General features: G+C 39.7%; 1 protein-coding gene across 3 annotated transcripts in view; it reads right to left on the reverse strand.

Moving 5' to 3' along the window:
* The window catches only part of SUSD4 (sushi domain containing 4), a 104218-nt gene that overhangs the window by 38287 nt on the left and 50931 nt on the right, over positions 1-15000 (reverse strand). For all 3 annotated transcript variants that reach the window (XM_034764655.1, XM_034764654.1, XM_034764653.1), the window contains exon 3: positions 1161-1373. In XM_034764655.1, the coding sequence (XP_034620546.1) occupies positions 1161-1373 (213 nt within the window). The remainder of the gene's footprint in view (positions 1-1160; positions 1374-15000) is intronic.

The following is a 15000-nucleotide window of genomic DNA, read 5'->3' on the forward strand; positions in this document are numbered from 1 at the left end:
ACATGTCTAGGTAATGGTATTTTATCTTCTTTTACATGAAGGGAGCCTTAGGAAATAAAATTCGACCCTGATCTCACTTAAGTCAATGGGTAATTTGCTACTGACTTTAATGGGGGCAAAAGCAGGCCCTAAAACACAACAGGTATACAGTTAGGTTAAAAAAAAAAAACAGCAGAAGAAAAATTCTTCTCGGATACACAGGACTAGTTGTTCAGCTGGAGTAAATCAGCATGACTCACCAGCTGAAGATCTGCCCCACAGTTTTTAATATAATAGAGAGATAACACTCCCAGCCAAATATTATTTATAAAGTTTCATAGAAGTAAAGCATTCACACTAAATCCTGCTGACACTTTTTATGTCTCTTGATTATAGTATCTCTGCTGAACAAAAATAAATCCATTGTAGAAAGAAGTGATAGTTTTAATATACTTGGTGAAATGAATAGTATGTACTACTTGGACACATTTTTGGACAGAATTAATGTTTGTGATTTGATAGTCTAATCCTGCTTCCATCTAACATCTTAGAAGAAAAAGTAGCAGTGTCTCAAATACTTAAAACCAGATACATTTTTAAACAGACCATATTTACATATAACAAAAATCAAGTTGGTTTTACCCCATGAATGTCTGAATTACTTAAAAGTAAACTTATACATTACCAATAAACTACTGCTTGCTCTGCCTATTTCATCCTCTAATTAATTATGAACTACGTACATGTAATAAATAATAATTGATTTAAACCTCTGATTAAAATTCATTTCTAATGATACCAAAGATGTATTATATTTTTATAGTAAGATATTACAGAAAGGATCACTAAGTGAACAGTAACGGTAATAATGTTTCTGTTATCAGTGGCAGTATTCTCTTTCTGTGTGTTTTGACAAAAGCAGTGATAAATCTATTTGTAATGGGACTTTATTACTTTCATGGCTAAGATTCATTTACTTCCCCTGTTCCTGCCTTGACAACACACACAGGCATATTCTAGATAATTTATCTGGATAAAAACTTCTCAGAAATTAAAACACATATTGAATGTAATCCTATGAAACCGGTTCCAGGCTTTTGCACTCTGCAGGGAGACATAATGGTATGTATGTAAGTGATCACAATTGAGGTTTGTGAAATGTTTAAACAAAATTAACTTACCTTCTTGTAGGCACACAGGTTTATCGCTTGGTTTCCAGCTCAAGGAGCCATTAAAATGTCTCACACAAATCTTTTTCGAAGGACCCTTAAGCCTGTATCCTTCTTGACAGTGAAGCCGGACTACAGCACTTTCAAAGAAAACACCTGCACTGGGTGTCTTGTAGCCATGTTCAGGGACTCCAGGATCAACACAAGCATGGAGGTCATCAAATCCTATGTGAACAAACATGCAAGTCAATTATGTTCATTTATTACTCAAATAATTGCAGTCTTCCTTTTTCTAGGATTCACCATGTTGACAGGCTCTGGAGAACAGCGACAGCCAGTGGAGGATAGTGACACAACAATCACCCACTGCAAGTCCTGTAGCGAACGGGAGCCCCTAAGCCTCCTACTAATGCCTGTCAGCAAGCTCATCACTAGGGGCATTCTAGGCACCCTGTCCCCACTGGAAATGACTCACCCCCAATCTCCAGTAGGAAATTCCAGGTGCTGAGGTACTTTGCCCCTTCTCATAGCTCCAGCCTATTGAGCTAGAAGTAGAAGCGATGTCAGCCTAGCCACTCAATATCTAATCAAAGTCAATAAAGACCTGACCCACATGTCTGCAGGGAACAAAGCAGGTAACATATCTGTAGCTCATCACAGGAGCTGGGGGACCAGAGTGATTTGGAAGAGCCAAAAGAAAGCAGGGAGGAAGAAACAGAAAAAGAGAAGGGGGGAGGGAATGGGAAGGGAGAGTGAAAGGGAAAGCATAGAGGGTATGAAGTCTAGCTGCGATCCAAGGAATCAGGTGCCAGTCTAGGAGCTGAGCTGGTTGGGGGCAGGATGGGCATTCTGGGAAATGTCAGTACATAGGAAAAAGTGACTTTCTATGTTGGGTAAATGAGATCCCACAATGAAGCTGGCTTGTGGGTCAGTTCACATACTGGTAAAATCCTGGTTGAGGACCACTAGCAGGAGTTAACACCAGGAGGAATTACGTTAAGACATTTGCTTTCAGAGAACTAACTAACCAACAAACAGCCAGGAATCACATTTTTAAAATGAGCGTCTAGCACTTTTTCAAGCTCACTACAACGTATGCAGAGTCTTACACTTTTTTGCCCCCCCCCTTTTTTTTTTTCTGAAAAACAACTAAGGTTTAGTGTTGTACTGAATATGTACAGCATATTGAAGAAGCAAACAGCTCTGCAACAAGATCAGCAGGGGGGCAATCAGCCAATGGGAGGGATGCTTGGAAAAAATTGAAAACCATCAAACTATAGATTTAATGTTTTGATTTTAAAAGAAACGTATTGTAGGGCCTCAGTAATTTCCTGCCTCAAGTGCCTCCACTGTAGTGTCAGTCCAGGCTCCATGGCTGCTCTGAACTCCACCAGTTGATCACACCCCCAGGAGCCACTCCCCACAGACCCCATCCGCCAGGGGCTGCAGGAGGAATTGCTCTACTAGGTCTATACCCTTGGGGTTCTCCTGTGCCATGAGGAACCCCAGCTAGAGCGATGCAGCCAGTCTCCATTTCCTTTGCATTGCTGGAGAAGCACAAGGGGAGCAGCACAGGCCACAGACTCACCCTACATATTCCCATTCCCGGTTAGATGAAGCTCGTCCTGAGCATCAAAGAGTCACAGGAGCTTAAGTCTCATCTGTGATGATACTGCGAAACAAATCCCCAATACACACAGTACAGACATCATACAACTCAGGACCTACTGCACAAAATACACATGCCTCCACCACTTTAACAAATGCGACGATCGTGCAGCCATGGATTCATTACACTGGTGGGGTTATATACCCCTCATACAAGTCTTAGGAGGAGCGAGGGCATGGCAGGCTCAGGGGAGGGGGTAGGAAGGGGTGGAGTGGGGGCAGGACCTGGGGCAGAGCCAGGGGTTGAGCCGTGAGCACCCCCTGACACATTGGAAAGTTGGCGCCTGTAGTTCCAGCCCCGGAGTCAGTGCCTATACAAGGAGCCACATATTAACTTCTGAAGAGCCGCATGTGGCCTCTGTCTTAACCTATGTCCACCCCTCAGACACAACTTGTGTGTGAAGACTGTGCACACACTGCAATTTCCAGGAGGGAACTGGAACAGCAAGGAGAAGGTGGTATTATATTCCCTGAAACTTTCCCAAAAACCCCTGCTTCAAAGTGTTTCCCACAAGCTACAAGTAATATAGGCAGTATAGTCCACTTGCTGCTCTACAATATTTCAGGTTTCTTGTCAGTGGAGAAAGGAAGGGTGGGGGAATGGTACAGGGAGGAAACACTCAGACTGATTACCTATGCAATACAGAACAGGAGTACTTGTGGCACCTTAGAGACTAACAAATTTATTTGAGCATAAGCTTTCATGGGCTACATCCCACTTCTTCGGATGCATAGAATACAGTAATTTATCTTGCAGTAGTTAAAAAAAAAAGATGATAAAAGCTGAACCCGCAATTTTTTTCAGTAATTCCCCAAAATAGCCACAGCAGATTTGGGACAAACCTTGGCCCCATCTAAATCAGAGGGAAGTTACTTACATGTAATTCTGCTTTTTGAAAATATGGAGCCAGATCCCAGTTAGCATTCAGGTCCCTTTATGCTGCTTCAAAGACACAAAGGGAGGTAGAAAGCTGGTTTAAAACAGCAAAGCCAGTTCAATGCCACTTCTTCCTGCCTCCTCGCCCCACACAGGGAAGCAGGGAAGGAAGGCAGGCTCTGATTGGAGTGCATCACATTCTGTGGAGTCCCCCCCTCCACATCATGGCCCTTAGGGGGCCATTACAAACTGCTACAAGTTAGAGCAACTCTGAGGCTACTTTGTGTTTTGACAAAGCTGCCCAGAAAGAGACGGTGTAACCCTCCTTTCCACCCCCCCGCACCCCCACCCCCCGCACCAGATATACCAAGTATTGTTCCAGGGCAGCTGAAGATTTAGCCCATCATCATGAGTAATTCTCAAAACAAACCTGGTACAAACCCCAAAAGTGAGAATCCAATAATGAAAAATAGGAGTGTGTCTGGTATCTTTGACTGGACTAGGATTTGATCCTTTCTCTCTTTTCATAACTTCATTTATAGTCTGGGGGCCCAAACGGAAAACGCTGTCTGAATTTGAGATTCATTGCATTTCCCTACATTTTTATGAAGGAATTAACCTCGGGAGTGATTTTACAGGGGGATGGTATATTATGCAGTGGTTGCTTTGAGAATTATGGATGTTTTTGTAAATCATGTTTGTGACAGTTTCATAATCATATCACTATGATGAATATGGGATGCAGAGTGTCACAATGTCAAGCTGTTTTCTGAAATTTCTTTAAAAAGTCAAAGTAATGACTGTCCTTTATCATGGGTATAACATTGGGGTCATCTTATGCTGATTTCATTATGGCAAATTTACTCTAGATATTTTCTCTGCTCCCACTCTGCCCCTTCAGCCAAGGCCCTGCCCTTGCTCCGCTTCTTCCCGTCCCCGCTCTGCCCTCCTCCACCGAGACCCTGCCCTCACTCTGCCCCTTCCCCCCTACATTTCCAAAATTTGCCAAAAATTTCCCACTTGGCATCCCAGACTAATTAGTTAAGCTTCATTCTATGCTGTTGTACAGAAGGAGCACAAATGTATGTCTCTGATACAATCTATAACGTTCCAATATTTCATGTCTTTTTTCCTCTTACTATATTGTGTCACTTTTTCATCTAAGCTAACTTATTAATAACAGCCACTGTGAAATTACTCTGTCCCATCATAAAAATGAAATGAACACCAATCTCATCATATGGAATCAACATCTTTGCTTTGTGACAGGTTTAAATAAATGTGTTAGTCTCCAAGGTGCCACAAGTACTACTAGTTATTTTATCTTTGCCTTGATCACTTTAGAGTATGATGAAACTGGGCAAGAGTTTTCAGCATGAACCAAAAGATAAATCTTTGAAAAGAACGACAAAGATGCTCCAAGTATGAAAAACAATTATTTTGGTTATAACAGAAAAGTCTTAGATACACTCTTCGCTGCTAGCCAATAGAGTAAAAATCACTTCAGAACCAGGGATGGCTCCATTCCTTTGCAAACTGTTAGATGAGTCCCTGGAGAGGAAAGGAATATAACCTTTATTTTGTTTACTGGAGTTTTTCTTGCTATGTTGAACTGGCTGTTACCTACCATCATAGGGGGAAAAATTGCAATGTCCAATACTTATTATATGATTGTAAGATGCAGAGCCAGATTCTGATCTCAATTACCTCAGGGTATCTCCACCGGTTATTTGGGAAATCCAAAGGATAAACAGTAAAGTTGCATCATCAATAATGATGTTAAATGTTGTTACTATTCTGATTTAAAGCCACAGAAGTAAAGACCGCAGAATTAAGAATGAAATTCTACCCACCCTTCACTATCAGGATCAAAACTCCATCCTTTATCCAACTTGTTAGGTCTATGTACTGATGCACCTCTGGGCCTATCTTGTAGAGTTATGTGTAATAACTAGGGCTGTCAACGGATAAAAAAATTAATTGCAATTAATCATGCTATTAAACAATAAAAGAATACCATTTATTTAAATTTTTTGGATGTTTTCTACATTTTCAAATGTATTGATTTCAATTACAACAGAACACAAACTGTACAGTGCTCACTTTATTTTTTATTGCAAATATTTGCACTGTATAAAACAAAAGAAATACTATTTTTCAATCCACCTGATACAGTACTGTAGTGCAATCTCTATCATAAAAATTGAATTTACAAATGCAGATTTATGTACCAAAAAATAACTGCATTAAAAAATAAATCAATGTAAAACTTTAGAACCTACAAGTCCACTCAGTCCAACTTCAGCCAATCACTCAGACAAACAAGTTTGGTTACCATTTGCAGGAGACAATGCTTCCTGGTTCTTGTTTACAATGTCATCTGAAAGTGAGAACAGGCATTCTCATGGTACTGTTGTAGCTAGCATTGCAATATATTTACGTGCCAGATGCACTAAAGATTCATATCTCCCTTCATGCTTCAGCCACCATTCCAGGGGATGTGTGTCCATGCTGCTGATGGGTTCTGCTCGATAATGATCCAGAGCAAAGCCGACCGATGCATGTTCATTTTCATCATCTGAGTCAGATGCCACCAGCAGAAGGTTGATTTTCTTTTTGGTGGTTTGGATTCTGTAGTTCCGCATCTGAGTGTTGCTCTTTTAAGACTTCGGAAAGCATGCTTCACACCTTGTCCCTCTCAGATTTTGGAAGGCACTTCAGATTCTTAAACCTTGGGACTAGTGCTTAGCTATTTTTAGAAATCTCACATTGGTATCTTGTGTTTTGTCAAATCTGCTGTGAAAGCGTTCTTAAATGAACACCATCCAAGATGGCTATAACATGAAATATATGGCAGAACGCAGGTAAAACAGAACAGGAGACATACAATTCTCCCCCAAGGAGTTCAGTCACAAATTTAATTAAGACTTTTTTTTTTTTTTAATGAGCATCATCAGCATGCAAGCATGTCCTCTGGAATGGTGGCCAAAGCATGAAGTAGCATACAAATGTTTAGCACATCTGGCACATAAATACCTTGCAATGTTGGTTACAAAAGTGCCATGCAAATACCTATTCTCACTTTCAGGTGACATTGTAAATAAGAAGCAGCATCTCCGATAAATGTGAACAAACTTGTCTGTCTTAGCAATTGGCTGAAAAAGAAGTAGGACTGAGTGGACTTGTAGGCTCTAAAGTTTTACATTGTTTTGTTTTTGAGTGCAGTTATGAAACAAAAAAAAAATCTACATTTGTAAGGTACTCTGTCATGATAAATAGATTGCACTGCATTACTTGTATGAGGTGAACTGAAAAGTACTATCTCTATCATTTTTATAGTGCAAATAATTGTAATAAAAAATAATATAAAGTGAGCACTATACACTTCATATTCTGTATTGTAATGGACATCAATATATTTGAAAATGTAGAAAAGCACCCAAAATATTTAATAAATTTCAATTGGCATTCTGTTGTTTAACAGTGCAATTAATCATGATTAATTGTTTGAGTTAATCAGGTGAGTTCACTGTGATTAACCGACAGCCCTAGTAATAACACATTCTGCTGTAGCTCAGGAGTGAGGAAGTTACGTGGCAGCAATAAGATGTGTCCCTGATGCAGAAGGGGTTTTTGCTATAGGCTCCATTTTACTACTGGACCAAACTGTGGTCATAGAGATATAGCAGTTCTCCCAACATGGATAAGACAGCATGTTCGAGAGAGCATTTTATTCAGGTTCATTCTATCTAAATTACTTTTGTATTGTCAGTGTAAAAATATGATGAAAAATCAATCAGAAGACTAAAAAGCAGGGCTCTGTTTTGGGTAGATAATGAACCATTATAATCAATTTGAAATGACTGTACTACTGAAATTCTACATTTTAAATTGTCTGTTATATAATGAATCATTTTGTTCATGATGAAAAGCCTGAAAAATCAGAAGCCAATTATCTCTCAGAAGTCTGGAGGTTTCCAAACCAAGTTCAATTTTGAACCAGAATTTTAGCTACCCACAAAATTGCTCACCTTCTGGAAACCCCTCTGCCAGATATTGTCAGGACACCTCAGAGTAGGTTTTGCTCCATGTTTTAAAGCTTTTTATAGGGCCAACCCTAATAAAACCCTCCTTAACATAGGCATCTCTATTCACGGGCAATTGCTTCCTAATGCAGACTTTAATGAGGCCTGTAAAAATGGCAGATTACTCCTTGATAAAAATAAATGTAGCACATGTCCCCACAGGAGTAAACTATTAGGATATCCTGGGACATTTAATCTAGGATTGTCAACAGTCCCTTATCACAATAATATTATTAGGGCTGTCGATTAATCACTGTTAACTCATGCGATTAACTCAAAAAATAAATCGCGATTAATCCCAGTTTTAATCACACGGTTAAACAATAGAATACCAATGGAAATTTATTAAATATTTTGGATGTTTTTCTACATTTTCATATATATTGTATTTGGTGTTGTAATTGAAAGCAAAGTGTGTATTTTTTTATTACAAATATTTGCACTGTAAAAATGATAAACAAAAGAAATAGTATTTTTCAATTCATCTCATACAAGTACTGTAGTGCAATCTCTTTGTTGTGAAAGTACAATTTACAAATGTGGATTTTTTTGTTACATAACTGCGCTCAAAAACAAAACAACGTGAAACTTCAGAGCCTACAAGTCTCCTCAGTCCTATTTCTTGTTCAGCCAATCGCTAAGACAATTTTGTTTATATTTACAGGAGATAATGCTGCCCTCTTATTTACAATGTCACCAAAAAGTGAGAACAGGCATTTGCATGGCACTCTTGTAGTTGGCATTGCAAGGTATTTACGTGTCAGATATGCTAAACATTCATATGCCCTTTCATGCGTCAGCCACCATTCCAGAGGATGTGCTTCCATAGTGATGACGCTCACTAAAAAAATAATGCATTAATTACATTTGTGACTGAACTCCTTGGGGGAGAACTGTATGTCCCGTGCTCTGTTTTATCCACATTCTGTCATATATATTTCATGTTATAGGAGTCTTGGATGATGACCCAGCATATGTTGTTCGTTTTAAGAACACTTTTACTGCAGATTTCACAAAACGCAAAGAAGGTAGCTATGTGAGATTTGTAAAGATGGGTCGAGTGCTGTAGATAAGGTTTAAGAATCTGAGGTGCCTTCCAAAATCGGAGAGGTATGAGGTGTGGAGCATGCTTTCAGAAGTCTTAAAAGAGTAACACTCCAATACAGAAACTACAGAACCCAAACCACCAAAAAAGAAAATCAATCTTCTGCTGGTGGCCTCTGACTCAGATGATGAAAATAAACAGTGTGTCGGTCCACACTGCTTTGGATCATTATTGAGCAGAACCCATCATCATCATGGGAGCATGTCCCCTGGAATGGTGGTTGAAGCATGAAGGGACACATGAACCTTTAGTGCATCTGGCACGTAAATATCTTGTGACGCCGGCTACAGCAGTGCCATGCAAACGCCTGTTCTCACTTTCAGTTGACATTGTAAATAAGAAGTTGGCAGCATTATCTCCTGCAAATGTAAACAAACTTGTTTGTCTGAGCAATTGGCTGAACAAGAAGTAGGACTGAGTGGATTAGCTGGCTCTAAAATTTTACATTGTTTTATTTTTGAATGTAGGGTTATTTTGGTAAACAATTCTACATCCGTAAATTCAACTTTCATGATAAAGACTTTGCACTGCAGTACTTGCATGAGGTGAATTGAAAAATACTATTTCTTTTGTTTTTTACAGTGCAAATACTTGTAATCAAAAATAAATATAAATTGAGCACTGTACACTTTGTATTGAGTTATAATTGAAATCAATATATTTGAAAATGTAGAAAACAACCAAAAATATTTAAATAAATGGTATTCTCTTATTGTTTAATCGTGCGATTAAACTCAATTTTTTAATTGTGTAATTAATTGCAATTAATTTTTTAATCGCTTGACAGTCCTACATATTATTTTATCTCTGTACAAGCTGCTGAGTGCTGCATAAAGCAGAAATAAATACCCCTTGTGAATGTGAGTACTGCTTGTTATTATTGATGATGATGATGATAATGATAATATGGAGAGAAGAGGTGGGATGGGTTGCTAAGAAAACAGTTCCTTATTTTTGAAATATAATGTTGGCAACCCTAATTTTATCTCAACTGCTGGGAACATTCCAGGTAGCACCCAAGTACTCGCTTAAGTTTGGGAGCAAAATCAAGAATAAATCTGTGATCAAAGAAAATTATTTTCAACATGGCTGAATTTTAGATAAGACCTACAATGTCAGATGTCTAAAGAATGTTTCCTCACACTTCATCTCATCCTTCTTTTCTGAATGTTCCTTTCTGCATGCACCCTTCCTCATCTGGTTTCTTCCATCTTCTCCCCTCCCATTTTCCACAGCTCTAAATTAGAGTCCATCTCCCATCTCAGGAACTCAAGATTTCCAAATCATGCTACTGGTGAGCTGATTTCTAATCTTTGGGATTTCTTCCCTTCCAAACCTCTGTGTAATATTCCATTGTTAAACATCTGCTGCATGTCATCCCAAAGGTGGCTGCACTTCAATGCTGGATGAAGCAATCCCTTGTCACAGCCTGTATTTCAATTTTTTATGATTTTAGAGGGATGGAAGGGTGCTATGTAAATGTGCGGTATTGTTAAAGTTATAATGTATTTGCAGCGTTTCTCTTTGGCTGTAACATTATGTTGGAGTGTGGGTTTCCCTCAACCCAGTATGTTAGTCTTTGGGCTTACCAAATTGACGGGTCTTTTCTCTGTCGTTCTACAGTGTCAGGAAGCAGAGACTTTGTGGCTTACAGGGGGACTGGATCCCCAGCTCACACTTCTCAAAAGCAATCTGTGTGTGCTGCAGCATAACCTTAAGTCAAACCACAAGAAGAGGCCACAAGTGCAAACATGCAGAGGGTTTTTTTTTTCTTCTTCTTCTTCTTCTTCTTCGCAGGAGACAAATGTCATTTCTGTCCCTTAAACAATCAATACCCTAAGTGCCTCTGTTTTAACCACACAGAGTTCTGTGCCTGTGGCTACTTATGCTTCTTCGTAATCAGTGACGTTAACTGAAGCATCTGCTTACCACTACAGAAAAAGAAGGATCTGCTTATAGCATCTTCCCTTGGAAGAAGTGAAATGAATTATAAACCTGTAATTTCATTAGTGAAATCCCTGCTAAAATGTAGCCGCTCTTTAATCCCTTAAATCACTATTACTTGGGCTTCCTCAAGGCTTCAGCAACTCTGTGAAATCCAGCCCTGCTTAAGACACAATTCCCAATCTCATTTGCTATTCTTCCAGAGTGCATCCCAGCTCACAACATTGTTGGGGCTCCTGCTTCTCACACTGTACAACCATATCGAGAATAGCATAACAATGCACTGAGAGAAAGGCAGGTGTTCCAATTACTATGCAGGAGAAGCAGAATAGCAAACACACACTCCGGGGGGGTGGAGAGTTGGCTTAAACCACAAACTGATCCATAAAACCAAGAACATTATTAAGCAACAATTTCCTTCACATAACCTACAAGAGGGGTGGCAGAGAAATAAAGAACCACTGTGCACTGCAATCCACAGGCACGAAAACCTCCCAAGCACAACACAAAAAGAAGATACAAGAACTGCAGAAGTGAGGCAATAAGCCATGAGAGAATGTTTGATCCTTAAATGGACTGGGGATACATTAATAATTAGGGTTGTCAGTTAATCGCAGTTAATTCAAGCGATTAATGAAAAAAATTAATGGCGATAAAAAAAAATTAATCGCACTGTTAAACAACAGAATACCAATTGAAATTTATTAAATAAATATTTTTGGGTGTTTTTCTACATTTTCAAATATATCGATTTCAATTACAACACAATACAAAGTGTACAGTGCTCACTTTATATTATTTTTATTACATATATTTGCACTGTAAAAATGATAAAAGAAATAGTATTTTTCAATTCACCTCATACAAGTACTGTAGTGTGATTTCTTTGTCATGAAAGTGCAACTTACAAATGTAGGTTTTTTTGTTACATGACTGCACTCAAAAACAAAACAATGTAAAATTTTAGAGTCTACAAGTCCACTCAGTCCTACTTCTTGTTCAGCTAAGAGAAACAAGTTTGTTTACATTTATGGGAGATAATGCTGCTCACTTCTTAATTTCAATGTCACCTGAAAGTGAAAACAGGCATTCACATGGCACTGCTGTAGCTGGCCTTGCAAGAGATTTATGTGCCAGATGCCCTAAAGATTCATATTCCTCTTCGTGCTTTTACCATCATTCCAGAGGATATGCTTCCAAGCTGATGACGCTCGTTAAAAAAATAATGCGTTAATTAAATTTGTGACTGAACTCCTTGGGGGAGTTCAGCCCATTTTACTCGCATTCTGCCATATATTTCATGTTCATACATTTCAGTCTCAGATTATGACCCAGCACATGTTGTTCATTTTAAGAACACTTCTTTGCGTTTTGTCAGATTTGCAGTGAAGATACCAATGTGAAATTTCTAAAGATAGCTACAGGATTCGACCCAAGGTTTAAGAATCTGAAGTGCCTTCCAAAACCTCAGAGGGACGAGGTGTGGAGCATGCTTTCAGAAGTCTTAAAAGAGCAACAGTCTGATGCGGAAACTACAGAACCCAGACCACTGAAAAAGAAAATCAACCTTCTGCTGGTAGCATCCGCTTCAGATGATGAAAATGAACATGCATCTGTCTGCACTGCTTCAGATAGTTATCGAGCAGAACCAGTCATCAGCATGGACGCATGTCCTCTTGAATGGTGGTTGAAGCATCAAGGGACATATGAATCTTTAGCGCATGTAAGCATCTTGCAACGCCGGCTACAACAGTGCCCTGCGAACACCTGTTCTCACTTTCAGTGACATTGTAAACAAGAAGCAGGCAGCATTATCTCCTGCAAATGTAAACAAACTTGTTTGTCTAAGCAATTTTGGCTGAACAAGAAGTAGGACTCATTGGACTTATAATCTCTAAAATTTTACATTGTATTTTTGTACATCATTCTACATTGGTAAGTTCAACTTTCACGATAAAGAGTGCACCGCAGTACTTGTAATGGGGGAACTGAAAAATACTATTTAATTTGTTTTTTTACAGTGCAAATACTTGTAATAAAAATAAATATAAAGTGAACACAGTACACTTTGTATTCTGTGTAGTAATAGAAATCAATATATTTTAAAATGTAGACAACATCCACAAATATTTAAATAAATGGTATTCTATTATTGTTCAACAGTGCATTTAATTGTGGTTAATTTTTGCAATCGCTGACAGCACTAATAATCATATATTCATAATATGAAGCAGTATAAATTGGTTTAAAGGTGGCAAACAGAAAGGTAATAATGAATTCATGTAGGATAGGTCCATTAATTGCTATTCACCAAGATGGTCAGAGACAGAACCCCATGGTCTGGTGTCCCTAAACCTCTGACTGCCAGAAGCTGGTCCTGGACGACAGGGGATGGATCACTCGATAATTGCCCTGCTCTGGTCATTCCCTCTGAAGCATCTGGCACTGGGCATTGTCAGAAGACAGGATACTGGGCTAGATGGACCATTGGTCTGACCCAGTATGGCCATTCTTATGTAATTTTATTAGCAACCCTTTTGTTTGAGAAATCACAGAACTCTTTACAAGTCAGGTAAGACTGATCATTTCCACTCTGGGAGATGGAGAAACTGAGAGGACCGCTAGCCCAGTGTCACACAGCAAGTCCGTGGCAGAGCTGGGAATGGAGCCAAGGTCTTCTGCTTACATCCTGCTGCTTTGCTTTCCTCCACTGCAACTTTTTAATGTGTTAGGAACTGGTCAAAACCTGGAAGTTACACAAGTTCAGTTCTCTGCTCAAATCGAGCAATTGTTCTTCCTCGAATCTTCCTTTTCTTTCTACCCCCCCCCCCCCCTTTCCCTAACTAACCCACCTATTCCTGTCACAGACAGGGAGCCTTCCATCATGCTCACCTCAGGCATGGGGTGGCAGAAGTATTGGGTGTTATGATCTTCTGTTCGGCTGCTTCCACTCCAGTGTTCTAGAGCAGAACTTATTTGTGGAGGCCCCTTTGCAAAGGAGCCCCAGGAAAATCAGGCCTCAGTGGGCACTCAAGTCCCCCCACAGGGCATAAAACGATAGTGTTACTCCTCCCCTGCCTCTCTGCAGCACCATCTGCTGGGGACAGCAGCACTAGAGAGCAGTATCTCAGAAGCATTACTGAGCGTGACAGGCAGCTCAGCCTTAAAAGCCCCACTCATGAGAAACGTGCGTTTCCTAAACCCTGGGATGTAGCGGTACCAAACCATGCTGACAACTCTCTGGCAATTCTATGAGCTGCTGTTCCATTCTGACAGGACCACAGACATGCAGGGCTAGAAAGCATGAGAAGCTACAACACCGGCAAAAAGCCCATAGTGCACAAAACAAGTCTGCCAGGGACTGCTGACATGCAGCCCAGTGATTAAACTGAACAGGTGAGAAGGGTGAAAGGATACACTGGCAGTATGTCAGCTCCTGCATAGGAGAAAATGGTGGAGGTGCATGAGGGAGTACTTCTGCCTTTAGTTACTAGGGTTCACAACTTAGGGATGATTTTAGACGCTGTCATAACTATAAAGGGAAGGGTAACAGCCCTCCTGTGTACAATACTATAAAATCCCTCCTGGCCAGAGACATCAAAATCCTTTTACCTGTAAAGGGTTAAGAAGCTCAGGTAACCTGGCTGACACCTGACCCAAAGAACCAATAAGGGGACAAGGTACTTTCAAATCTTGGTGGGGGGAAGGCTTTTGTTTGTGCTCTTTGTTTTGGGGGAGTTTGCTCTTGGGACTGAGAGGGACCAGACATCAATCCAGGTTCTCCAAATCTTTCTGAACAAGTCTCTCATATTTCAAACTTGTAAGTAAACAGCCAGGCAAGGCGTGTTAGTTTTATCTTTGTTTTCTCAACTTGTAAATGTACCTTTTACTAGGGTGTTTACCTCTGTTTGCTGTAACTTTGAACCTAAGGCTAGAGGGGGTTCCTCTGGGCTCTTTAAGTTTGATTACCCTGTAAAGTTATTTTCCATCCTGATTTTACAGAGATGATTTTTACCTTTTTCTTTAATTAAAAGCCTTCTTTTTAAGAACCTGATTGATTTTTCCTTGTTTTTAGATCCAAGGGGGTTGGATCTTGATCCACCAGGAGTTGGTGGGAGAAAGGAGGGGGAATGGTTAATTTCTCCTTGTTTTAAGATCCAAGGGGTTTAGATC

This window comes from Trachemys scripta, chromosome 3 (assembly GCF_013100865.1).
Source record: "Trachemys scripta elegans isolate TJP31775 chromosome 3, CAS_Tse_1.0, whole genome shotgun sequence".
Taxonomy (NCBI): Eukaryota; Metazoa; Chordata; order Testudines; family Emydidae; genus Trachemys; species Trachemys scripta.